Raw genomic sequence first — 26,372 nt, forward strand, 5'->3', positions numbered from 1 at the left:
AGTGTTAGTGAGTGTAAGTTAGTGCAAGTGTTTCATGCTTTACAGTTGTTTAGATCATTAAATTATGAAACCTGTTGCTTTATTCTTGTCTCGCTGCCACAGTACAGTGATGGCGAGCGTTCGATCTCCGCTCAACAATCTCACCCTCCAAAATGAGCGCGCTGAATCCTCGTCTCTGCGACATGTCTTGTACGTCAAACCGATTTTTCATCCTCACTCGCTACACGACAAGTCTGAGGACGCCTCGAACATTTCTCACCCGAGTCAGAACAGGGGGGGGTGGTACATTCAGCTTCAACAAAACAACACGCACTGACACCACTCAACACTGTGAGCCGTACCATCATGGCTGCATGTTTCCACTGTGTTTCTTCATGTTATATACTTAGTCATATTCAATTAGCGTAATTACTTAACACATCGCCTCTTCCTGAAGTCTGTTGTTAACAGGAACTGTTCTTATACTACTGCCTGTTGATTTTAATGTACAACTTCATGATATGTCTTATTATTTTTGCCCACCACTTTGTTCTTTTGTTTTTTCTACTTCTGTGAAAAAAAATTATATTTGGCACTGAGAACTGATTTTATTATATATATTTTTCTCTTAACTCATGCTCATTTGCACCAGGATGTGTTGGCCCTGTGTCGGAGTGTGAGTACACTCGGGTGCTAAGTGTTTTAGAGGGTGTGAAACGGCGTTATCCATCCTGGTGTTTAAAACTAATTAGTGCTGCCACTCAAAACAGAAGGACCTCTCTGACTCTTACTGAAGAAAGAAGAAGCTACACATGCTTGGTGTACTTTTGTGATGATTTGTATTGGTACGGCAGAGGCATGCCTCAAGTTTATGCCTATTATGGGAATATTCTCATATATTTATACAGCGTGTTGTTGTGTTGCATTGTGGGGGCCGACCCAGTCTGTCTTACAAGAGCTGACAGGTGCCACTGTCAAGTGGAAAAAAAAACGAACGCCACCAAGTGTGAACCAGATTCATCGGAGTGATGAGAATTTAAAAAATATTTTACGAGAAAAGAAATACACCACCTCCACCACCTTTCTTTTCCACACCTCTCAGAGGTAATGTAGTTTCCTGCCTCTGAAAGGGTAAAAGCCCCTTTTTAAAAAGGGCTGCGAGTGGCAGGTTTGGCGCATGCAGGCACTTGTGCTTCTATTCATTAGAGCTTGTTTTTATTCAGCCGGGTTCGACCGAGCATCCAGCCCCATTTCCATCTAACTAAGCTGATTTGGAACATTTCTTAAATGGGCCCCTCTTTACCCTACAGAGTTAATGAAGGGAGGGGTGGTGGTGGAGGTTTTATCAGCCAACGTTCTGTCCCTCGCCACAGAAAAGTGCTGCATTCTGGCTGCTGATTGGACACAATGAATTGCATGAATATATGTGATGGAAAGAGCGGGGATTCTTGTATTAATCTGTTCTCTTGTGTGGATGCATTTGCACTGTAATGCACAAGGCGTCCCTGGATATTGTGTTGATGTGGAGAGCGCTGAGCTCCTGTGCAATGTTCTGTATGTCTGGTTTTTTAATACTTCCGTCTCCACTACTGGTCTCAGCCTGCTTTTGTCAGCAGTGGTTAATACTTCATGGGTCAATCACAGCTTTTAATGACCATAACGATGATCATATATGATTATCAAGAAGTTTGATTCAGCATTGTTTGTTTGCCCAACTACCGCACAAAACCCACTCCCTGTTTTTCATGCCTTTTTTCAGGTCACCACTCCATCTTTCGGCCCTGTGACAACCTATGAGCTGCTTCACCACATGACGGGAAAGGGTCTCTCAGCCAAGTACCACTTCCCCAGGCAGCCTTGTCTGTACCAGCCCAGTATGGTGGCGGTGCAGGTCGTACTGACCAACAGCTCGGATCACAGCCTGGAGGAGATCCATATAGGAGACAGAAACCCTGCCAGCCTGAACATCCACTGCTTCAACACCATCGGTGAGTACAGGTGATGCACGTCCGAATGAATCCACTGTTCCCTCAGCAAAAAGACAGAGGGGTTGTGTCCTCACATATTCATTTGTGTTGTTGAGATTCTGATCACCACTGGTCCTTGTAACTCACTCACTCAAGTGTGCAGCATGAATAAAATCTTCTACAGTCATATTTCCATATTTGGAAATATTTTCATGAATATTATTATTACCACAGCTAAAAGTCAGATATTGCCAGCAAATTTAACATTCAGGGATAAGACTCATGATATTCATACATTTTTCTTATATTTTCCCATGAAAACAAGTTATACTAATAATTTCCTTTATGAAGCAAAAATGCTGATGTTTGTCATTCCTCTATACTAAAGTTGTGTCCTCAATGTAAACTATTAAAAATACATCAATGAGCCACACTGTAGCACCAGGTAACATGTTAATTCATTATCATGAACATGGGCGATGTAGTTTATTCTGAGTCCAGCCCACATCCATGTTCCCCCTGCTGTCGATACTAACTGGAGTTTTAAAAATAAGTGTATGAATCCGCCACTGAAAATAGTCCCCAGCAATGGCAGCATTTACTCCACTTCAAATATTGTTTGTCAATAAAAACAGTACCCGGTGTTTCAGTACCCGGTGTTTCTTTTTTAAGAATTAGCACATTGCCTGTTCTAAACATGACTGTTTGGATTGGGCTGTTTGCTTGGTTTGTGGTGATACTGGTTGCTGCTTTCTTTCGAAACCGTAAAAGTGAACTGCTGTAATTGAGCTGCAGCAAGTAAAGACTGACTGCAGGACTCCAGTCCACAGAACCTTGAAGCTGCACCACCACTGCTGCACAAAGAGATTGCCCGATGTTTTTGCCCGTTGTAATCTACAACGTCACTTACATTGATGAGTCCCAGCCGCTGCTTCTACAGAGCACTGGTCCCCTGGTTATTCAAAATTTGAAGATGAACAGTTTAGAGATATGTGTTTCTTTCTGAAAGCGATAGTTTCCTTGGTATAAGCAGCATATCTGCATATCACTAAGCACTACTTCACATTACCCCTTGACTAAACTCTATCTAGAATAAGTAAATAAATTAAAATGAGCAATAGGAATCCAGTGGTGATATTTGATCTTTTATCTCTGTGTTGTCAAGTTCCTATTTAAACAGATATAATATGATTGTTAGTTGTGTATTTTTTGGCTGTAGAGCTCCCACATAATCTCATTTCCTCTCTTTATTTTATAAAATGCCACTGGACTGTTATTATTGACTTAGTGTCAGACCTCATAAATGTTGGGTGACAAGTGGGTCAAACTCCAGCATGACCTCAGTTGTGTATTTTTTGGATTTAAGTCATGACACAACACATTTTCTTCCCCTCCCGTGTAATGTAAACAATCACATTTATTTCAATTTGAAGTTTCTCCCTTTCCTCCACAATGGAGCTCTGCCTTTACTATGATGGTTTTTCAGGCAGATATTAAATGATTATTGTGTTTATAAAAAACCTATAAACCTGATTGCTGTCAGCCCAGCAAATAGCCCAATCCCTATTCAGCTAATCCCTGTTCGTTAGTATCGATCAGGGCCGACGGACACAGACTTCATATTTGTTGTCACACTGCGGTATGATCGTTACACTGAGTATAATATAAGGCTGAGAGCAGTGCTCCCGCAAGATTTACACACACACACACACACACACACACACACACACACACACACACACACACACACACACACACACACACACACACACACACACACACACACACACACAGCCGGGCAGTGTGCGGTGGAGCACATTAAAACTGTCAATTGCAGGGGATTGATTGGGCATTGAAGGAACTCAAGCAGCCAAACAGTGGCTAATTTGGATCGATTGAGCCCGGCTACTGTGAGCGTGCGGCTGGAGTTGATTTGGATAAGTTGCAGACGATGAATACAGACAAAGCTTTATGTTGTGTTGTGTGTTAGATAAGGGATAACACATACAGGTTTGTATTTAATAAGAAATATTGCACTGTGCATCTACGAGGTGCCGAACTTCCCAGTGCTGCTCGTCACCGTGTTAATGGCTATTGAACACATAATTTGACTGTTTAAAATGAGCACGTCCTCTACCTTTAATACATTCTACACCAAAATGAGGAGGAGTCCCCTTATGAAACCAGATTTAAATCTGCTTAATGATTTAGCAAATAGCATACACTCATTTTATCAGACCTCTAAATATGCCTGATTATCTTTTTCATTGAGAACCATGCAGTATTTGCTTGGAAATGGGTGAAAATGAAAAAAGAAAAACGTCAGGATCCGCCCCCTTTTCTTTTGGATCCATCCCAAAAGTTGAATGGGTTCTGTCTTGGCCCATGACCCATCCTTTCAACAAGTTTCCAATAAATCTGATTTGTTGTTCCTGCATAATCCTGCTGAAACCCAAACAAACCAACAAGTTGACAGAGGTAAAAACTTAACCTGACAGAGTTTATTAGCTATGTGAGTTTTCTGTGTTTTAAAGGAGAATTCCAGGTTATTACAACAGGGCTTTTAGTTGACCATCATTTCTATTTGAAATAATAATATTGTACTCACCAATGTAATCCCAGTGACGTTGCAAGAGGTCTGACAGAGAAAGAAACATTATGATACAGCCTGTAACTGTTGGAAATGAAAATTAAGAGATACATTTATCTATTGTTAACATCTATCACAGTTTACAGACTCACCTCCAGCTTCGTTTGATGCACCACACTAACAGTAGTTGTGCACTTTGCACACACAGTTTTTCTTTCTAATAAGGGATTATTAGACATTTTGGGGATGTTGATAATATAGAAACTTTTCACTCAAAGCCTGTCTGATTGACAGCCTGTATATCTTTTCTAAAATACACTGTTCTTAAACTACAGTACAAGGTGAGTAGAAGACTGTGATAAATAAGTGATGGAAATGATCAAAAATGTGACAGTAAGACCCGAGTTCATAAACCAGATTGCATAACTCCTTTCTGAAAGCAGCGCAGGAGACTCAGCAGATTCTGAATTGACTGCAGTGTGACTCACTATTTTAGAACTAACATTGAAATAGCAAAAGAAGAATGATTGTTGGTTTACAGTTTGAACAAAGGTCTTTAGCCCCTTGTTGAATCTTCACATTTATTCTTGAAACACTTTTGACTTCAGATGACATTCCAAATTGTTTATCTTGTAGTTTATATATTGACACAGAAGACCAGGGAGTAGTAACAAAGACAGTGTGAGAGAAGCTGTGATGGCTCGATTAGGAGTGAGTCCATGATGGCTCTGTTTTCAGAGGGTTTCCTCTGGAGCCTCCTATCTGCTCTGCACCGGCTTTAGAAAGAGTTATAGAGTAAGATAGCCCTGCTCCACGGAGAGAGAAACACAGGCCGACTGGGGGAGCGTGGAGGATGTTTCTGTCTGTCTGTGTTCTTCCCATCCTTAACCTCCCCCCCCCACCCTCCTCCTCCCCGTCCTCCTCCTGTGGCATTCAGCTGTCCAGACTCCCTCTTCAGCGTTTTTTGGCTTTACTTAACTCTCTTTTCGAACTGGCGTTTCTCCCACTCCGTCCATCTCCCTTACCGCGTCTCTCTTGATGCTGATGCTCTCTTTGACAAGCCTGTAGTTTTGGAAATATGCTAGTCCTTCATGTGTTTTTTTTTTTTCTTCCTGATGCTGGAGGTGTGGGGAATGAGATTGAAGGATGGATTTCTCACACACGGTGGCCTTGCTTTGTGAAGTAGAAAACACAAGTGCTGTGGATGCCTGTCTGTTCCACTCTGCTGCTGCCCTCCCCCCTCTGCCTCCCCCCCTCTCCCTTTGCAGCTCCATCCCTCCAACGCGATGCACACTGTGCCCTTGTCACTCACTCTTCCTTTTCTCCTTTCCTCCCCTCTTTTCCATGTTCAGAGCGACTGGAGCCAGAGGCCTCAGTGACGGTTTCCATGGGTGTTGACTTCAGCGACTCGACGCAAGCAGCCAACTTCCAGTTGTGGTAAGACGACCTGACATCCGCTCATTTCAAGTCAGGTGTTTGTTTTTTTCCCTCTCAGATTTTTCAGGTGTACATCTTTTTCACTTGGTACCCTCTGCTACACATCTCTTTCTGTCTCCACCATCACATCTCCTTTATGTTTCTCTTAAGTCCATTTGTTTTCTCTCTTCTCTTGTTCTTTGTTAATTCTCCTTTTCCTACCCGCTCTGTGCCAGCACTCCCAGGTGAGACATCAGCCACAATTGATCCCGGTTCACTGGGATAACAATTATTCCTGCAGTAATCAGCCCCAGCCCAAATCAACCTGCTGAATGCCATTGGCACCGCTGCTCAGCCGATCAATAACCTTATCAGAAAATCTGTTCGGGATGGGGGAATCAATCCGGCCCAAAATGCCATTCACAGAGCGTGGTTTGCAAAGCAATCAGAAGAGAAACATTTCATACACAAACAAAGCATAAACACACACACACTCACAAACACTATACGACACGTGTTGTTGTGTATTCATCCAGATTAAGATGAGTTGTAAATACAGAAAATCAAGTCATAAATTACAAGAATCCTCATTACCCCTTTTATGTTAGATATTCTATAAATACATCACTATTCCTGTACTCCTGTCTTTTCTCCCTCAGCACCAAGGAGGACCAGTTCAGTGTGTCCATCCAGCCGGCTGTAGGAGAGCTGTTTATGCCCAGTACCATGACAGAAGAGGACTTCTGTAAGGAGCAGGGTGAGTTCAAATTAAAGATCGTCATTATTACTCAATATTAACTGGAACTGTACCAATTCAAAATCACAGGACCTGTTCTGACCTGTTCGTTGCTTTTATCAAATATAATTTACTTGCTAGAAAGTGGCAGAAACATCAAGACAGGAATTTGTTTTTAACAGAAATATGTAATGTAAATAGCCTAATACTCTAACCTCAAACCTGCCTTGGCATATCTGAGTGTTAGTTTCTTGTCATCAGCCCACAATCTGCATGATACTGAAATATGTGCAGCTAGAATGTCACTCAGTAGACTCTGCATAGTCCCAACAGTCCCTTTTATGAAACCACATTTAAATTCACTAGATTCAGATTTTTATTTGGATCTGCAACAAATTTCACACACTCCATGATCCATGAGTTTCTCTGAGAAATCAACGACTCTGTTGGAAAGTGTCCTTTCCCGCCCCCTGACCTGGATCCACACCACAATTTGATGAGATCTCCTTGGCGGAGGTTATAATTGGCTGGTAGATTGATCAGTTCAGCTCTGGTAATGAAGGAACATGTCGCTCAATGTTACTTCTGGTTCATTTACATGTTTTAAACTGTGTTTCAACGACAATGGAGCTTTATGGCGTAGATAATTAAATGTTATCAGGCTATTGACGATCTGACGATATATTTTTTAAATCAATTGATTGTTCTTTGAAATGGGATTTGTTTACCATGAGAGAAAAAATATAGGTGATAGAATTGTTACAGATATAAAAATATATTTTTCACACAATCTCCCTTTAAATCTTATATTTACACCGTCATGTTTTTCTTCTTTATTGTCTGCAGTTTTCACAAATGATTTCTACAAAGAAATAAAATAAAATCCGAGCCTGCCTCTAAACATTTCCTCACCCGTAACTCATTAGAGCAAATTGCTTTCTTCTTATGAGGCACTTAATGGTATTTCCAAAACAAACCTCCAAAGCACAAGCACACACACCTGTAGAGCTTACGCGCTGCGGCAGCCATTGAGAGCCGAGAGCGCACTCATATCTCAGCCATCAGTGTGCCCTTTAAGTGCCTTCTAAATGCTGGTTCCGCCTTAATTAATCTGCATTCACTGTGTTCCGAGCTCTGCTGAATACAACTGGCACTCAGACAAAAGTGGATTGAACAGAGAAGAACAAGTTGCCTTGCTGGACCCTTTTCTCTCGAGCACGGTGCCACATTGTAGCAATTGAGTGAAGTTAATGAATTCTTTCATTGAACAGGTTTTCATCATATTTGCCTTTAAGACCTCTTTTATTTCTACCAAACCTGTGCACATTTATCTCCATTCTTTTTTTTTAAATAAATTCTTGCTCATTGATAAGAACACTGTCATTTTTTTTAAACTTTATTTGCATTACTGATAGATGCACCATTTTGTTTGCTTTTCCGATTTTATGAATGATTAAATGCTATTTTAACTTGTTCTGTTAGTGTCAGCCCAGAAATCAGGAGTTGTAATTATTTTCATGATAATACAAGCACTCAAGCATATATTTGGTCTTGATTTAAACTCTGCAAATACATTCAATTTACAGTCGTAACTGAATTTAGCCTCTGTTCATGTAGGTCTCTGTTTTTTGTGGTTAAATGTTTTTGCATCTCCTCAGGTAAGCTCCTGGGCATGAATGAGACTTCGGAAACCATCACCATGGCAACAGCAAACACCTCCAGCCAGGCCATCAGCAAGCATGTCCTGTCTGCGGCCAACGTCGGGGTGGTGTCGTCCAGCCAGAACAACGTCCACAGGTGAGATGTCCAGAAATGTGTTGTGTTTTGGTCATGGCGAAGTTAATTATATATATTGTGACTGTTCCTCACTGGGATCATTAGTGTAACTTTATGGATTGGGAACATTTTCTTTCTTCAAATAAATCATTTAAAATAGATAAGAAATAAATAGATGGGGGGAAATAATGTATGAAAAGCTGATGTCTTGGAGATACGTGGTTTTCCAAGGACAAAATTGCTAAAATATACTGTATTAGTTATCTGACTGCATTTTATTATCCAGGTTACTGTTATGTAGATGATGTGCAGCTTGAAGTGAAGTATGTGATGCTTTGTCCATGTCTTGACAAGCATTTCACACTAAGAGATTTACTATTTCCTGTCATCTATTGGAACGGTTCACCCACAGAGCAATAAGGAAAGGAGGGATGATTTCCCAGTGAATGACACAATTCAGTAAAATTAGTTCTGTTCGGTTATCAAATGAAAACGGATGAGGAATTGAATATTCTACATTCAATTAGTTTCCCTTGGTCTTGGTATGTTTGTGATCCACAGTTTGTTATCTTAACTTAACATAAAGACTGAAAACATGGGCAGTCTTGTAGCCTGGCTCAGTCCAAGCAAAATCCATCTTCCAGCACAAAGGTGTGATGTAGTGTGGCATTAACATTAGGCCTCAGCCCACTGTGAAGCTATACTCTTTATACAAAGCCCATTTTGTTTTTGATAAACACATTGTTTTTGTATGATATTACATATTATATATCACAGTCTGAAGTAAATATCAAATTATACTTTTATTAAATCAGCTAAATCCTGCGAGGATCTCACTTTCAAGGAAGACCAGAGTACATGCAAATCATGGAAGATACTGAGGGGCAATAACACACATACAAGTGTGCGAAATACAATAATGGAAGTTAATAAATAATAGAAAATAAAAGTGTAAACTTATTTCATTGCATGCAAACTCAACCGCAACCCTAGAGATATGTGTGTCAGCAGGAGCAAGATTGATGAACAAACCCTCGCATCAGGAGAAATAGTAAAAACAAAGATCACACTTTGACGCTGTTCCGAGAGTCACCGATAATTTTATACATGGACTTTGTTTCCCGTGTCAGAGAGCGGTAAGATGAATGGTCCTGGCTACATGTGCCAGTCATAATTGCGCTTTACGTGGAGTTTAGTCAAACGGTGCATGTGCGTGTATCAGAGAGTGAAAGTGCCTGTGTTCCTGATCACCCTCACACACACATGCCAGGGGAATGCCCTGAGAAGCCTGGCTGTGTAATTGGTGTACACAGAGTGTGCTAATGAGCTTCCTCCTCTGTCACGCACACCCGAACACCTGATAGATAATTACACCTCCCTCTCTCCCTCTGTTTCCTGCTCTCGCTCTCTCTCGGTCTCTCTCTCGCCTCATCTCTGCACCCCACCCCCCATCTGTCTCTCCCTCCACGCCGCTGTCTCTCTTTCACTTCCTCTTTGTCTTTCACTCCATCCCTTCGCGCCACAATCTGTCCTCCTCCTGCTTGTCTGTCTCTTTCCGTTCGTCTTTGGTGATAATTTCTTTATAGATTTAGCTTGAATTAGAGGATGTAGGAGACTGGGACAGCGAGGAAGTCAGAGTGGGTGGGGGGATAAGGAGACCACAGCACAAGGGCACAGAGAGCTGAAAGAGTGAGAGGAGATCAATGTGAGCCAGTGGGAGAAGCTGGCATCCAATAAGCCCATACTTCATTCAGAATAACCAATAACTCAAATGACTCCAGGCCATCAATCTCCCTCCTGCTTCAGTGATGGCTAAAGAGGACGACAGTCTCCCAATGTTACCCTGTAGTCTTCTAATAATAAAGACACTCTCATATTGTCCGGTTGTGTCCATGCCACTTATTGGAAATGATGGAGTTACTCACTGAAAAAATCCTCAGTGTTTGTCTCCTCAGACTGAAAGCAGTGGGTTTGACAGCCTTGTCTTTGAGAAATGCGAAGAAAGCATGATTTGGTGCTTTTATGTGTCATTTATCCAGAGGTTCCTCTACATCTGTCCATCTATGGTTTAGATTCGGTGCCATTGGCTGTGCTGGTTCTGGATATTTAATTTAAGGTGATCAAATAATTTACTGACTTTATTACGGCTTCCAATTTGTATGTTTGTTTGTTAGTTAGCGTGATTGAGCTAAAACCCTGGGACGGATTACCACCAGACCTCGGATCTGGATTAGGGGGCGGATCCAATATAGTTTTTCTCATTCTTTAATATTGTGAGAATAATTTCTAAGAGAATGATTTAAGGTTGAAAATCTTGAATATTTAGACTGAAATCAATATGTGTGCAATATGGTGCAGACCTAGATAGAAATCTGAATCTAGTGAATTAAAATTTGTTAGTGAAGGTATGGACTCTACTTAGTGCAATTCTAGTTGTGTTATGATTAGAGCTGCAACAATTCATTGATAGACAGAACCTTAATCCCCAACAGTTTAGCTAAATGAGTCATGTAAGTCATTTCAAAGCAACATTAGGCTCTTTTCACTTTACAGCCCGATGCTTTGAGGTTTGTTCATTCTGTCAGCCTGTTTTTGTTTGGGAACAGTTTTCCATTTAGATTTACCATTCATCATCATGGCTTTTATTTAAACTACATCTTCCTCTTTCCTACTGTTGATCTAAATACTAGTCTTAGAGAACAAGATTACAAGGATTATTATCTTTTGATTGTTGTTTTTTTATCATTAATATCAGACAAAAGTGAGAAATCAAGGTCCAGTAGGGACATCCTCAGTTTTTGTCCTGTGACCAAAATATAAAAATAAATACAAAAAAAAAATCAAATATGAAACAGGGAAAAGCAACAAATAGTTATGTTTTTAGAAAATTTGAGATCCAGAGATTGTTTGACATTTTTTCTGCTTAATAACAATTGACTGTTGAATTAATCAGCTAATCCTTTCAGGGCCCTGTAATTACTTCGATCACGGTCACTGTTGCGTATTGCTGCCGCATATACTTTGAATAACAGGCTGATCGATCTGATCGGATACACCCACTGAGAGCTTATTGTGGAGGTCACCTCTCTCTTCATGTCTAATGACGAGAGAGGTGACCTCCATCCAGGCCTCCCTGATAAGATCACACAAAGTACCTGTGTACTCACAGGAGTGGGAGTTTGGGTTTAGTGTAGAATGGATGGTATTTCAATAAGAAGCCTTTGAATGATAAGTGTGCTTCAAAACTGACCTAGTGTTATTGACTGCAGCTCCGTGTACGACACAGGTTCGGTTGAACAAAGCGACAGCCTGCCTCCCCCCTCTGCACCACTGCATCCCTGCACTCCCCTTGTTTATCAGCAGGGTGCAGCACTGCTTTTCCCCAAACAGGCGCCGGGGCGAGCGGAGGGGGATGCCACAGAAACACAGAAATTGATTGCTGGAAAGGAGGATGGCAATAAATCAAGCAGGAAAGCAAATGTAGACAACGCTGTTCTTGTTTATGTCTAAACAGGCGGAATAGAATAAATGTGCTCTATTTTTCAGTCCGTTTGAAAGCAAATTTGATCGAATTTTGCATGCATTGCCAATCCCTCTGGTTAGAGTCTAATTTAAAAAAAAAAAAACTGTACCCCTTGATTTATAAGCTATGCTTTCTCTTTACACTTTGATATAATTAAATTATGTTTCTTTAAACACTGTGAATTTTCCTCTTTTCAGTGAAGTTGAATTCTTGTTCCTATTTAACATTTAATTGAGTGTCATTTGTAACCTGACTAATTAAATGTCTGGTCTCTCCATTATAGATTGCTTAGCAGACACTGTGGCACATGATCTATCTTCAGATGATACGAAATGCACCATGAAACTGATGTAATGTGGGTTCTTTTCAGACAACAATGAAGATGCAACATGTTTATCTCAGTTATCGGTGATGTGTTTTCCTCAAGCCCTTGAGTTAAATTCTCATCTCCTCCTCCCAACTGGTCCCTGTTCTTCTTCAGCCTCTGTCGTCCATACGTCCTCTATACCTCTCATGTCCGTCTGTGTGTCCGTATGGCCGAGCTCTGGAGATGTGTGAAGGGTGCCTGGTTGTAATTGGGGCTAATGGCTCTGGCCATCTGCCTGCTCTGAGCCTGGTCGCTTGTGTTCGGCTCTGCTCTGGCCTCGCTGACCAGTCAGTTGAAGGACGCTCTTCCACTTGTCCACCTGGCCGAGAACCAGGATGGGACAATAGCGTCCAGCTTCAGCCGCCCCACAATTGCCCTCAGCCTTTTCCGAGTTTCCGATTTAAGTGAAAACATGATGCGCTTTAATCGTTTCCAGAGAATGATAAAACATGGCTGAGCGTTTTCTCGAGATGCAGTGGGATCGTGTTCTCCTGCATTCTTGGTTGCTGGGCCGAATCATCAGCGGCCCGTGTCGTCTCGGTGTGAGGGTGAATGCAAAGGTGAAGCCCACTTTGTGTTTGCAGTGGCAGGGTGGAGGGGAGGCAGATGGCACACACAGGCTCTCTGCACTGAGGAGAATCACAGATAATTGGAGAGTGATGCTTAGCCGCAGCCCTGCCGATCGATGCCAATCCGCCTGCTCTAAGTCCAGGGGTTATGCTTTGCTTTTCTTTCCATACACTGCAATTAATCCAGTGTTTAGCCCAGTATGTGAAGAGTGCAGGAGAATACCAATGACCCGTTTAAGGCCTCGGTTGTCCTTAATCTTTCCCATCTCGTCCTTAAAAATGCACTGATGTCGTGTTAGACCTTTCCGTGACGTGGAGCCGGTCTCTGCGTTTGGCCGCGCACCAACAGCAAAGTAGAAATATTCAAAGGAAATGCGCTTGGAAATCAAACACAATCACAACACGCTCCGGTTTCTTTGACTCGCTCTTATTCCATCACATGAACAAATGCCCACAGCAGCGTCTCCTGAGACGAAATGAAAGCAGCCTCAGGCTAGTGTTAACTGGCTGAGTAAATGATAGATTTATATCCTAAATCCATTAGCAAAGCCACAGGGACCACATAGACACCTTAAGCTGGGGACAGTGGGGGCGAGAGGGGGGCTGTGGGAGCTGGACACTAGCGTGCATGTTTATGATTGTGTGTTGAAACTAACATGTAAATGAAGACAGGAAAAACAGGATTATTTTGGGCTGTGGGTTTTAAAGGTTTGAATGAAGCACATCCTGGATTTTTCTGCAGTTAGTCATTCAGAATAATACACAACCCCTGAATAATTTAAAGAAGCGAGAGCCGAGCAAAGAGTTGGTGTTTCTCAGAGAAATTAATCCTCTTCTTGAATGGCTTGTGTTTCCTGCTGAAGTGGCTAATATTTTAATTAAGCCTGAGGAGGACTCTCTCTCTTCTCCCTGAGAGCTCGCTGATAAACTCCCTCCCCTCTGTTGATGGTAATTTAGCAGCTCCCCAGAGACACACCCAGACACACTGGGTTTGTGAGCCAGCACAGAGTCATTGTGCATGCGTGTACCCTCCGCGCCCCCACCCTCCCGTCCCCATCTTTAACTTGTGCGTGCTAATTGGTGGACGTGCTGGTCGCTCCCATCGCGCAGCACAGGGTTGCGGGGCTCTCGTGACAGCGCCTGTCCACAGGCCGTCCTGCGGGGCCTCTTCACCAGCTTTAGTCAGGCCTAAGTGGGGCTCTTTGTGGGCTGTTTGTCAGGCCTAAGCGGGCTGCCACGGGGGGTCTTTGTTGCAGGGATGTAGTGCTAAATGGAGGCAGATGGCTGGGAGTTAGCCACGTGAGGCTCCGAGATGCAAAGGGCCAGAGGGGAGCGGGAGAGGGGGCCCAGTTCGGCTCTGTCACCCTCAAAGAGGGTCACAGTGGGTCATAGCCCCTGTCTGCCTCTTGTTAGCACTCTCAATGGGGACCATGTGCACCCAGATCTGCCCCTGGTCCGGTGGGACGGTATCCAAGGAAACGGGGGGGACTGAGAATTCTAGCGATGGCCCAGAGGGAGCTGGTGGGACGGGGCATCCCCCATCCCAGTCCCAAGGCTCCCACACACTCATAGACACCCACAGTCCATAAAAACAGGCTAAATTCTGATTGACTGGCATGAAGGGCGTGTCTCACCCCTAATGGCTCTTTAGTCAGTTGGAATAATAGACTGTCTGTTGCTTCACTCTCTATATTTCCTGTCACATCGTTTTTCCTCCTTTGTCTCTCTCCCTAATTTAGGGTAATTACAAGGTGTGAGATGTTAGAGAATTTTCTAATGTGAGGATTTATGGGAGGAGGTGAGAAATGTGAGTTAAGTGCAAAGGTCCATGGCTGGCCAACACATTTATCTCTATTTTTAAGCTGCTTGATGTTTAGCTGTTCAATAATATAGTAGTCACTGGCTTCACTTCTGTGTTTTTATGTTAATTCTGTTTGTTGAATTGAAAAAGGGAACATGTTGGTAGCAAAACAAAGTAGAAATCATCACTTTTATCTCATCTAATTTTCTGTACAATAAGAATATAAACACAATTTCACAAGAGTGGGAGTTCATACCTCCGCCAAGGCCCAACAGTCCCCTTATGAAACCAGATTTAAATTCAGTGATTCAGATTTTTATTTGTATTTACACCAAATTTCACACACTCATAATTATCAGTCTCCAAAACATGTATTGTTTTTTTTTTCATAAAGATCCATGAAATATTCTAATCAACACCCAATCTCGCCATTTTAAAGAAAGTGGGAAAAAAATCCAAGATCCGCCCACAGGTCCAGATACCCACTAAAATGTTGTCTTGGTCCACAAAATATCATGGAAATTGTTCAAGTGGTTTTTGCGTAATCCTGCTAACTAACAAAAAATAGCAGATAAAAACATAACCTGCTTGGCGGAGATATTAAATGCGTTGTAGAAATCATTAAAGATAATGTACAAATTAGTCTCATTCTGCTTAAGTAGTGAAAAGTACATTTCCTTGTTTTTATTTTCAAATACACCAGCCGTCATCATCAATCTGTCCACTAATGATAAATGGCTGAAATGTACTTTTCCATTTTCACGAAACCTATTTGCTTCAACCAAGATGATGGAAGTGTTTTTTTTTTCAAATTTTGACTTTTGCAAATGAATCCCCCTTAAATGAGTCTGACAGGTGGATGGAAACGTATTTCGTAATTAAGTCTAGTGACATCTAACCATGATAATTATTGGTTTTAGATATCTCTCACTGACATGTATCCATAAATACAAAAGAGGTGAAAGGAATTTTTTTGTGGTTCTTCCAGCATCGAATGCATTTCCAGAAACTGTGTCCCTGTTACTTAAGAAGCATTTTTGTTGGGACTATTTCTTTGGTAGGAGGTAGTTCCAGTGAAATCTTTCAACATTCACCATAAGGCCACAGCTCCCACAGTACATGTTTGCCCTGGAATCTGATGAATCTGATCTCGTTCCCCTGCAGGTTTGCTGGGCGGACGGTCAGCAGTGGAGCCCTGGTCCTGGTGTCGCTGGAGATGAAGGAGTCCTCCTGTGCCCTTCTTACGATCAACACAGAAAAGAGCGTCATGGCGTCCATGTTGCTCCGAGACCTCAAACAAGCCCTCGCCCAAGCATAGAGCACCCCCCCCCCTGCCAGGTTCTTGTAGTAAAGGTAAAGGGGGAGAAAACGTAATAAAAATATTTCATACATTATATTTCTGTGGTTTGGGACGATTTAGTCGTCTGAAATCCTGAGACTGAAGAGCTAGAGCTTGAACTTGTGCGCTCACACAGAATGAGCGATCAGCGATTCTTATTTTTCTGGTCTGTTACTTTGGAAAGGATTGTCCTGAACCACGGGAATAACTTTGTGACATTCTTGAATTCAGTGTTGATCCCCTTTAAAACACACATAAGGCATCATACATGTGATATTACCTTTTTAAAAACGGGGACACTGCCCTCAACTATTTCTGTTCGTCCAACTTTGTCCTTCATAAACATGACACTCCTCCGTCAAGAGAATGTCACACCAACTGGTCGTTCATCTCAGAAGAATTCATACCGTTTGCGGTTCTTACCAAGGGTAAATTATTACCCAGAAATATTGTGGAGTTCACTACGTTACAACGCTACAGGCCAAGAACTCAGGCCCTGTTTATTCTCTTTACAAATCAAGATGCTCCACAAAGAAATCTGAAGCGTCAATGTCCGACTGTATTGATATTTGTGCCTGAGCCATTGATGAATATAGTTTTCTAGTGCCAAGAGAAGCAGAGTAGCAGTGCCAACCCAAGTGAACATTGTCGTACATTTATAAGCCTTTGTAAACCAAACTAGTCTCTGTTCGTGTTATAGTTTTACATTCCAACTTTAAAACTGCCCGAAAATCACATTCGTCAAAGTGCCTTTCACATGAACATAATGTTATTTAGAATACCAAACATGTAGATTAGACGTAAAACGACAAGGTCTTTTTATTTGTATCGCATTTGCTGAACAATAAAAAAGTGAACTTACTGAACTTTTTTCTTTGTGTCTTGCTGCTGGTAACGCTCTGGGTGTATTTAGTGTCGGTGCTGTGATATATCATCATTTAGCTGAGTGTGGCTGAAACACAAGAACGTTAATGGTGAACTCTGCCAAATGGCTGAAGTATAAACCAATGCACTCACTTTTGCCATTCACCCATTCACACACACACATTCAAATAGTGCATCTTTTGGCAGCACTTTATCTTTCACACAAAGCGGTGTGTGAGTGAGGTTTCACTATCTTGGAATCAAACTGCCAACCTTCTGGTTAGTGGACAACCCGCTCTACATCCTGAGCCACTGTCTTGTGTCCTTTAAAAACAGCTCATGGTCCAAACATGTCTCCAAGAGAAAGGCTGTGAGGAAATATTTCATAATTAACAACAAACCAACTTGGTTTTTCTCAAATCCCCTGTAGATAACAGTGCAAATACAAGTTTCGTGTAAATCTCATTAAATAAACCTTGTAACATGTTGTAAGACTCAGAGTCTGCATGTGAAGAGAAGCATGCAAACTGCAGCTACTGTGCCTCATTCTGCATGAGTAACGTATCACATAAACAACAAATAAATATTCTACTTAAACCAAATAAACATGTGAATTTAGATATTTCAACAGCTTTATTCCATGTCCTATTTGACTAGAGCAGGTTAGTATTCTCACAAACACAAATGCGTCACGCTCAATTTCTTAAAACTGTAAAAAATACAACCATAAATAAAGCAGTTACATTCAAGTTATTATTTCGCCAGATGAGCGATAACATAAGCTTCTCTAGCCACAGTTTATTCCTCCCATGAACTTTAACATTTGAGTCGCACATTTTTTGAAAATAGAAATATGATTTGCTTCTTGAAGGCAAAGGAAAAATGTTACTTGTTGGTCAAGCTGTAACACTTTTTATTAATACAAACTAAAACAGTCGCCGTAAATTACTTGATTATAATATTTGTTGAATCTTCCAAAAAGTTAGGTACATGTGTTTGTATCGAGGGTGCTTTCTGTTATAAATAAATAAATAAATAAATAATATGAATTTCTCTTTTGTTGTTTGTCATAAATACATTTCTTCATGTCATCAATTACAGTACTAAACTATTATGAAATCAGTCTTATTTTTAAATACATTATCAAATTTAAATTAAATACAGTGCTTATGTTTCTGCCGCACCAGTGAAGTATTGCCCCCCCAAAAACTGGGATGGCATTAATGATTAAAAGAGACTTGATCATTGGGTGAAGAGCCAGTGTAAAAGGGATAGTTCACAGAAAAATGAAAATGCACTCATTATCTACTCACCACTCTGCTGATAGAGGGGTGGGTGAAGGGTTTGAGTCCCCAAAACACTTCTGGAGTCTCAGGGGTAAACTTTGTCGCAGCAGAATCCAATACATTTAAAGATATCAGAGGACATTTAGGCTTAGAACATGATGTAAATGACCTCGTTTCCAGTCGAATATGAATGTCTGGGCTTGTGGACACTTGGACGACACCACAGGAGAAGTATGGAGGCATTTTCAGTTTTTTCTGTTTTCTTACATTTGAAGAAGTGGTCACCATTGACTTCAATTGTATTGGATTCGTCTGCAACGCTGTTTACCCCTGAGACTCCTACAATGTTTTGTGGACTCAAACACTTCACCCAATCCTCCATCGGCATAGTGGGGAGTAGATGATCGTTGAATTTTGATTTATCGGTGAACTATCTCTTTAGGAGTTCAGCAAAGTGAGAGTAGGGTTGTTTCTCAGCTGCAAACTGAAGAAGCCACGTTAATGCAGAGTAAAGTGCTGTGTCGCTGTGTAAATTCATTTAATGTTAACATTCTGTCGATGTCTGAGGATGCTGTGCAGGGAGAGTGATGAAAGGGCGTCCGCTCCACTGTCGAGTGAAGATGCTTTTAGCCAACTAAAGTCTGCCCACCGCCTAAAGACACTTCTCCTGTGTTGTTCATCGCCGAGTAAAGTTGTGCAGACGTACGTGATGTGTTTTAGCGTCGAGCGAGCCGGCGGCGTAGTGTGCTTTGCGTCTGGCTGTCTTTTCTGGCTCATAAATAGCGTCTCTCTGAGGGCTGTGGTGAACACCTGTTAGCTCATCTGTCACAGGAGCTCCACTCGCATCCATCACCTCTCCCTCTGTACTCATTCCCTCAGCCAGCTGTTCCCATTACACACACACACGCACGAGCGCTGTGTCAGGCCTGACACACACACACACATACACACATCTTCCAGAAGTGTTTACCCATTTTGCAAGTTCCTTCACAAAACCAAACAACACATGGAAATCAGTGAGTGTTGGGGAAGTTCTGAATGTGCTCAAAGTAAAACACAATCTTCCACCATTTTTTAGGCTTCAAACGAACACTGACATGCTGGTGTACAGACTGAAACAAGCCCACTGCTTCATTCAGGTGGGAACAGCATCACAGAGGGAGAAGGGGGGGTAAAATTGTTCCCTGTGGGAGAAGGGGGAGACAAAGACAGTGCACAAGATGAATGAGTTAAAAAATCACACTCTGAATTATAACACAATCAAATCTTTACCCACAGACATGAAACCCATGTAGATACAATGATGACGTTATTCTCTTTGATTCTCTTGGATGTATTTCATGAATAAACCTTCATAATTCTGCTTAGAAACAGACTGACTGTTTTTAAATCCAGAATTTCCCTGAGAAGAAAGCAGCGTACCATTTATGCTAAAATACATGCAAAACGTTTTAGATGTTTTTACACATTATCTCATTTCACACTGAGCTGATTCAAAATGAAGGTATAAGGACAAGCAACTCTTCCCCTGGAAAATACTCGCCTTCCCCTATGGCAATGTGTTGCTCCAGATGGGCTTTGCATTAAGGGACGCTGAAAAACAGTAGGCAATTTTTCTAAATTATAACCAGGGAAGGGGTGAAAGATTACCCACATATGTGATCCAGATTAGAACAGGTATAATATTTAAACCCCACCACCCTTAGAGAAATATGTCCCATCCAAATGGGGCTTAAATCACAGGAGGAAAGATTTTATACATTTGTATTTCACTTATTTACTTTGGGCTTAAATCATCTATTTTGTTGTTTGACACAAAAATGAGATTACGTTTTTTTTTTTAACTACATTTCCTGATTTTCTTCTAATACACGATAACTGAAAACTGAAATTTCCCCCCAGCTCACCGTCTTGAAACTCAACATAGATCTGTGTCTGTGCTGTAACTTTAGAGGCAAATGACTCTGATGTAAACAAACTCTTTAGGAGTGAATGTAGAAACTTGAATCCACCAGTTTTCTTGTGCGTCCACATTGTGCCGCGGTAGCTCCTCTTTGACCAGTTTCTGCTGTTGACAACCCACCACTCACTTTACTCCCACCCAGAATCTGAAAACGCTGCACAATGTTCCACGTCGTAATTATTTTAATTAATTATGAGCGTAAACAGAAGAACAGAGCAGCGAGTATTGAACATGTCGGCATAAACAACAGGACCACATAGAGTGTTGCTGATGGCGGGGGGATTTCAGTTACTCTTCTTTTCTTTTACTAATCCAGTTTTATTATCATTACTAGTCCCAGAAACAACTAGAGACCAACAGACGTATATTAACTCACATACAGTTTGAACAGATAGTAGCTTCTCTTTGTTTCACTTCAATCGCTATAATGTATATGTAATTAGTTGAATTAGTCTCTTTTTATAGCTGCATATATAATCAAGATTGAAAAACAGGTCTGTAAATTCTGTGGTTGTGGACGTGTGTGTTTTTCCCCCCCACTGCAATGCAGAGAGGCGGCTGTGTGCACGTCCTTTCCTGTCTTTGGACCAGATTCCAGATTATCTAAAGGAAACATATCCGATCGACAGGGTCACTCACATATTTTGAAAGGTCGGGGGCTTTGGATAAAGATAAAATGGGATTTATATTCCACGATTGGTTACTTGCAATTTTTTTTTATTGAAAATTTGTACGACGACATTCATGGTCCTCTCCAGATGAATCCTAATGATTTAGGTAATCCTCTGACTTTTCTCCATCATCAGGTCACGATTTAAATGTCCCTCTTACTGGTTTATGACCGAATACTTGCAAATACATTGTTTTAATGTATGCTAATTCTCACATTTTAGCTAACTGGATATGATGACGTCACTGACACCGTTTCACAGTGGCCACGGACAGTATTGCAATGAAGACATTTCTTTCAGCTCAATAAGAATTTTCCTTGAGTGAGCAGGTGCTATCTTTGAAGCCATTATTCAGTTCTTTTTAATACATCTAGAATGTTAGCATGCTAACACGCTAATTTAATATGGTGAACATGGTGAAAAAAAAATTGTCGCTTTAACTTACAGCTCAAAGAATTAGTGTGTGAAAGAACCTATGATTCAAGGAGCATAAAAACCCAACAGGCCCTATAGAGACTGGTTGGTTTGTCTGTTCTGGGCCACTGTAGAAACCCATTCTAGCCCATTCCAAACAGATATATATAACAAATATTAAGAACAGGCACTGCACTAGTTCAACCAAATCCTACACACCGGACCTCTGTGTACAGTCTCACAGAGCTGGTAGCGTGGCTGCGTGTGTCCTAAACTTATTTCATCATCTTCATACGAGATAGTTTGTTGTTTACAGACTTTTATCCTTTTAAACTTGAAAATTAAGGTCATTTTAAGAACACTTCCTTTACATTGGGCATCTTCATACTGATAGATTCACAATGTGTGTGTGTGTGTGTGTGTGTGTGTGTGAGGGATCCATCTCCTGGTGTTGGCACCTGCTATAATGGCCTTTGGGGAGGGAATGAGAGAAAGGGGGGGGGGTGCTGCGTCTCTTCTCCCCCTTCACCACTCTCTCGCTCGACGTTGCTGTGCTGTGACAGCTTGATTTCATTCCCTCTCTGGGCTGCAGCACAGTGACATGATGGGCGCCTTCAGCTGGTCTCATCACGGCCCCCTGTTTGAAGAAAGTACAGAGCGGATGGAGGGAAGGTTGGGGGGGGCGGGAGGCGGGAGGGAGGGAGGGAGAGGGGGAAACGCCTGCCTGACCTTAGCGCTGAGAACAACTTCTCATTAGCCAGCACGTCTCTGATCACAGCCCCTCGTTCGTCTGTCAGCGAGCTGCAGAGCTGCACAGATGCAACACACAAGCGTTGAGGACAGTGTCAGTGCACAGTGTTAAGTCATGGATTTCCTCCTTCAGTATAGTCAGGATATGAGATTTCGATTGGATGACGCCTGTTTAATCATGTCGGCTTCTCTTTGCTTCTGGAAAACGCCTTAAGCATGACAGAGAAACTTTGGAGGGGATAGTATTCTTGGTTTTTTTGGGGGGGTTCTTTGTCACATTATCTCATACTAACCAACCACACCCACAAAAAACTAATTTAATGCTCATTCCCCCTGTTCACTCCAGCTGAGTTGAAGGGCTGGGTTCTGACAACACTTTTGGAAGTGAAGATCTTCTATCTGTACTATCTGATAGAAACGCAGGGTTCACACCCTGTCAGGCTTTAAAATGCTTTCTTTGCTAATGTTAAGGAAAATGTGAATCTGAATTTAAAGTAGGTTTCATTACTTCTCGGCTGGAACCTTACGGCCTGTTTTCAGTGGTTTGTGTCAGGCAGCTGTGGAGCTCTCAACCTGCAGGATTCAACACCACCAGAGGATGAGTGAAACATTTCTGATATTTGTCATTTGGGTGAACTGACCCTTTAAACTGGGAGATTAAAAAGTGACATTTGAGCTGCACGCAGACGGATTTCTTCTTCAAATCTGACTGTTTAATGCTAATAAATCTTTTAACTGATCATTTCACAAGTCACTGACACAGTTAATCCTCATAGCAACACTTATCTCCCCTTGGTAACACACCTCACTCACAACGCCGACGTGCACGATGACGGGAAAATACACGACATCTGAGATGAAAAACTGGATCACATCTGCACAAATACCATTTCTTCCCCCCAAAAAACAATCACGGTGTAACTCCAGCAGACCCGTGGGAGCCGTAATTGTGGTGATTATGCCTAAAACGATGCTTTACAACTATTCCTGCAGTCTCCTATTGTAATTATATTTTGTTTTTCCTCCTCTGAAGTTTCTGTTAAATGCTTCTTTGGAGCATGGACACTAATGGCTACATGTTTCCCCACTGAAATGTTCAATCAGCCGATGATTAGGGGGACAGACACATTCAGTCCTGCTGATTTGATTTCTCACTTTCCTTTTTTGGTGTCCCACATTTATCAATCTGCAGTCCAGAGGAGATGAGGAGGGAGCGGTATCACACTGAAACACATTTTCATGGTAATGCTCTGATTCAGAGGTTAAAGCACCAAAGCATTCAATAGATGTTTCCAAGTGAAATTATAACAAACCGTTGTTTCCTCAGCGATATTTAGCAAGAATGAATATTAAAACAACCATTATTTCCTTATAGCTTTAAATTGATCTTTCATAGACATCAAATTCTTTAAAAAATAGCTTTTTGAGTAGACTGTGGCTTTACAGATTTATGCACTGCTCTGGTTTGCGCTTCCACTCAGAGAGCAAGGAAAAAAACGAATCATTGCAAATTCTTTGAAAGGCCGTGCTTTCACCACATTGTTTACCTCCCATTTCCGTGTGCCTTTTTGAAAGACGCAGCGTTCGCCGGGGGCCGTCTTGCAGGTGCATCCAACAATTGACTCATGCTTATGTTTGTCCTATAGTGGAAGCATGCACAAAAGAAAACAGAGCATTTTATGGTCAGTCGACAAGAACAAAAACCCACCAGCCCTTAATTAACATTTGATTGCACTTTAAAAACCACTCAAGTGCATTAAAAAGTGATCACACAGTCAAGATGGAGATTGGCTTCATTAATAGTGACTAGGAGGTAAAAAGGTGTGTGTGTGTGTGTGTGTGTGTGTGTTCACAGAGGTAAACACATTTTGCAGCCACCTCTTCTACACCCACAACCCTGATTTATTTGCGATCCAGCTGCAGGGCTGTTGACAGGTTAAAATGAGTTAATATAAGTTAATAAGTTAAAAGGGGTGAGGAGAAGGTGAGTGCTGTTAAAGTGCTCCGCTGTCCTATTCGCCACCAATTTGCCCCCATAAAGGCGTGCACTAAAACAGACTCCATCTGACATAGTGGCATATTAGTGGTGCAAAAGACACATAAACCACAGTGATTCACGCACACAAAAGCCCCTCGCCAAGTCTCTCCACGCTCCTAATGAAGACCTGTATGTGACAGCGAGTGCACAATAAAGACACAGAGTACCCGGGCCTCCCCGCCCGCAAACACTTTGCATCCGCGCCAGCCTCCGTCCTCTCAATGATTGTAAAAAGCCACAGAGTGCCTCTGTGTTTGTCCGTGTTTCTCTTCTGAATGAATGTTCTCTTCATTCAAGGAATTAACTTGCATTTAGAAAAACAGAATCTGCCTCTTTCCCTTTTCATCATTTGCATCCTCGCCACCGCCGCATCTGCTTGTTACACGTTGCATTATGTTTGCATGGGCTTCTGCCCTTTAAGAACATATTACTTATTCCACATGATTCATAATCATTAGAGCTGCAGTGGTTCGACTGAACTTTAGAAATGGACTAGTTCTTTTTTTTTATATATATATAAATATATATATATAAAAAACTGACTAAACTGAAGCTGCTGACCTGTATCTGCAGGACTCTGACACATGACTCCAGACAAACTGCTCTGTGAGGGTATTTGAAACATTACAATATCGTCAGCATATTTAAAATGGGGTTGGAAGTTTTAATACTTCAAACTGACCTGAGTATCAACTGCAAAGATTAGTTACTGGACACAGCATTAATAGGCAGATTTTGATTAACAATTTCAGTCATTTTTAAGCGAAAATTCCAAACACTGTGTTTTCAGTTGTGAGGAATTGCTGACTTTCTTCATCTTGTGTTATAAAAAACTGAATATCTTTGAGTTTTGGAGGGTTGGTCAAATTAAACAAGACTTTTGAGGATGTTGAGCTTTAGGACATTTTGATTGTATTTTGGGAAGAAGAAGCAACACACACACACACATCGCTGCCTAACAAAGAACATATAATACAATGTTTCAGTGTCAAGTATCATCCACCTGAAGAAGGTCTTTGACCGAAACATTGTAAAATGTAACATTTACATTTTCTTTTAAGTTCATATGAGGAAACATAAATGCTTTTACTATATATTGGTTGGGCTTTAAATGACACTATATAGATTAATTATCAGCTTGATCAATTCTGACATAAATCATTAGTTATCTATAGTAAAAACCATAACTCAATCCTTAATGTAGAGTTTGCATTTGTATCGGGTTGTTTTGAATCTTGAAATGACATCCGGAAAGTACATGTCTCATGTGATGTTTCTGAGTCTAAACACGTCCACACCAACCAACCCACTCTTACATCAGTGTGGCATTAAGTTGATGTTGTATTGGATTTTACTGACAGGTTAACTTACCTTGTATTTATCAAACTTATTCTGAGATCAGTAAAAAATTCATTATAAGATATTTTCTTCATAAATGCAGAAATGATATAAAATATACTGACAAGTCATTAATCGACCTATTAGTTGGGTTATCACAGCAGGATAAACATTGTGAAACACTTCCCTGTAGGGTTTCTTTAATCAATAACAGGGAAATAATTGACAGCGAAATAATTTATCAAGCCAAGATTTCCATCTTTTCAAATGTTAGATTGCAGCTTCTCTCTGATCTGATATGTTGAGGCTTTAGACTGTTGCTGTGACCGAACCAAATATCTAAAGACCTCGTCTTGTGCTTCGGGAGTTTGTGTCACTGACACTCTGAATAATTTATCGATTGGGTGGAGAAAATATTCAACACAATGATAATCACCATTCGTTACAGGCCCTGGTTTGACTTTTGTTTTAATGTTTAAAGTTTAAGAAGCTTCAGAGACAATGGTGCCACCTCTTCTATTTTCAAAGTTTAAGTCAAATACTGGAGGTGGACATGATGACAAACGTGTCATGTGGTGCCAACAAGTACAGAAATGTCCGATCCATTTCTACACCCACTGTCAGATGTGTCGTTTCCAATCTGATTTTAGAAGCTGTTGTAGTAAGGATTAGATTAGATTAGATTAGATTAGATTAGATTAGATTAGATTAGATTAGATTAGATGAGTTTAGATTAGATTCCTTTTTGGACAGAATAACAAATACACCCTCTTTGTCATTCGGTAACAACAACACAATACTTTCAACATCACTGCAGTGTCAACTAATTGTGTTGTTAGCCAAGCAGAAACTTGTTGAACAGTCTTTCAGATAATCGATTGTTTGTCATTTATTGAGGAAAAATGACAAACACTGGCCTGTTCCAGTGAGGATTTGCTGATTATTTCATGTGATGGAATAAGTGCTCAGACCTTTAAGTCAAACT

At 41.2% G+C, this 26,372-nt stretch overlaps 1 protein-coding gene across 2 annotated transcripts in view; it reads left to right on the top strand.

Moving 5' to 3' along the window:
* Positions 1 to 16,924, top strand: part of ap3b1a (adaptor related protein complex 3 subunit beta 1a) — a 56,929-nt gene extending 40,005 nt beyond the window's left edge. For both annotated transcript variants that reach the window (XM_035184983.2, XM_035184982.2), the window contains exons 23-27: positions 1,739 to 1,967; positions 5,889 to 5,973; positions 6,612 to 6,709; positions 8,347 to 8,485; positions 15,889 to 16,924. In XM_035184983.2, coding sequence (XP_035040874.2) covers positions 1,739 to 1,967; positions 5,889 to 5,973; positions 6,612 to 6,709; positions 8,347 to 8,485; positions 15,889 to 16,042 — 705 coding nt within the window. In that variant the 3' untranslated portion in view covers positions 16,043 to 16,924. The remainder of the gene's footprint in view (positions 1 to 1,738; positions 1,968 to 5,888; positions 5,974 to 6,611; positions 6,710 to 8,346; positions 8,486 to 15,888) is intronic.
* Positions 16,925 to 26,372: the final 9,448 nt, after the last annotated feature.

This window comes from Hippoglossus stenolepis, chromosome 18, assembly GCF_022539355.2.
Source record: "Hippoglossus stenolepis isolate QCI-W04-F060 chromosome 18, HSTE1.2, whole genome shotgun sequence".
Classification (NCBI taxonomy): Eukaryota; Metazoa; Chordata; class Actinopteri; order Pleuronectiformes; family Pleuronectidae; genus Hippoglossus; species Hippoglossus stenolepis.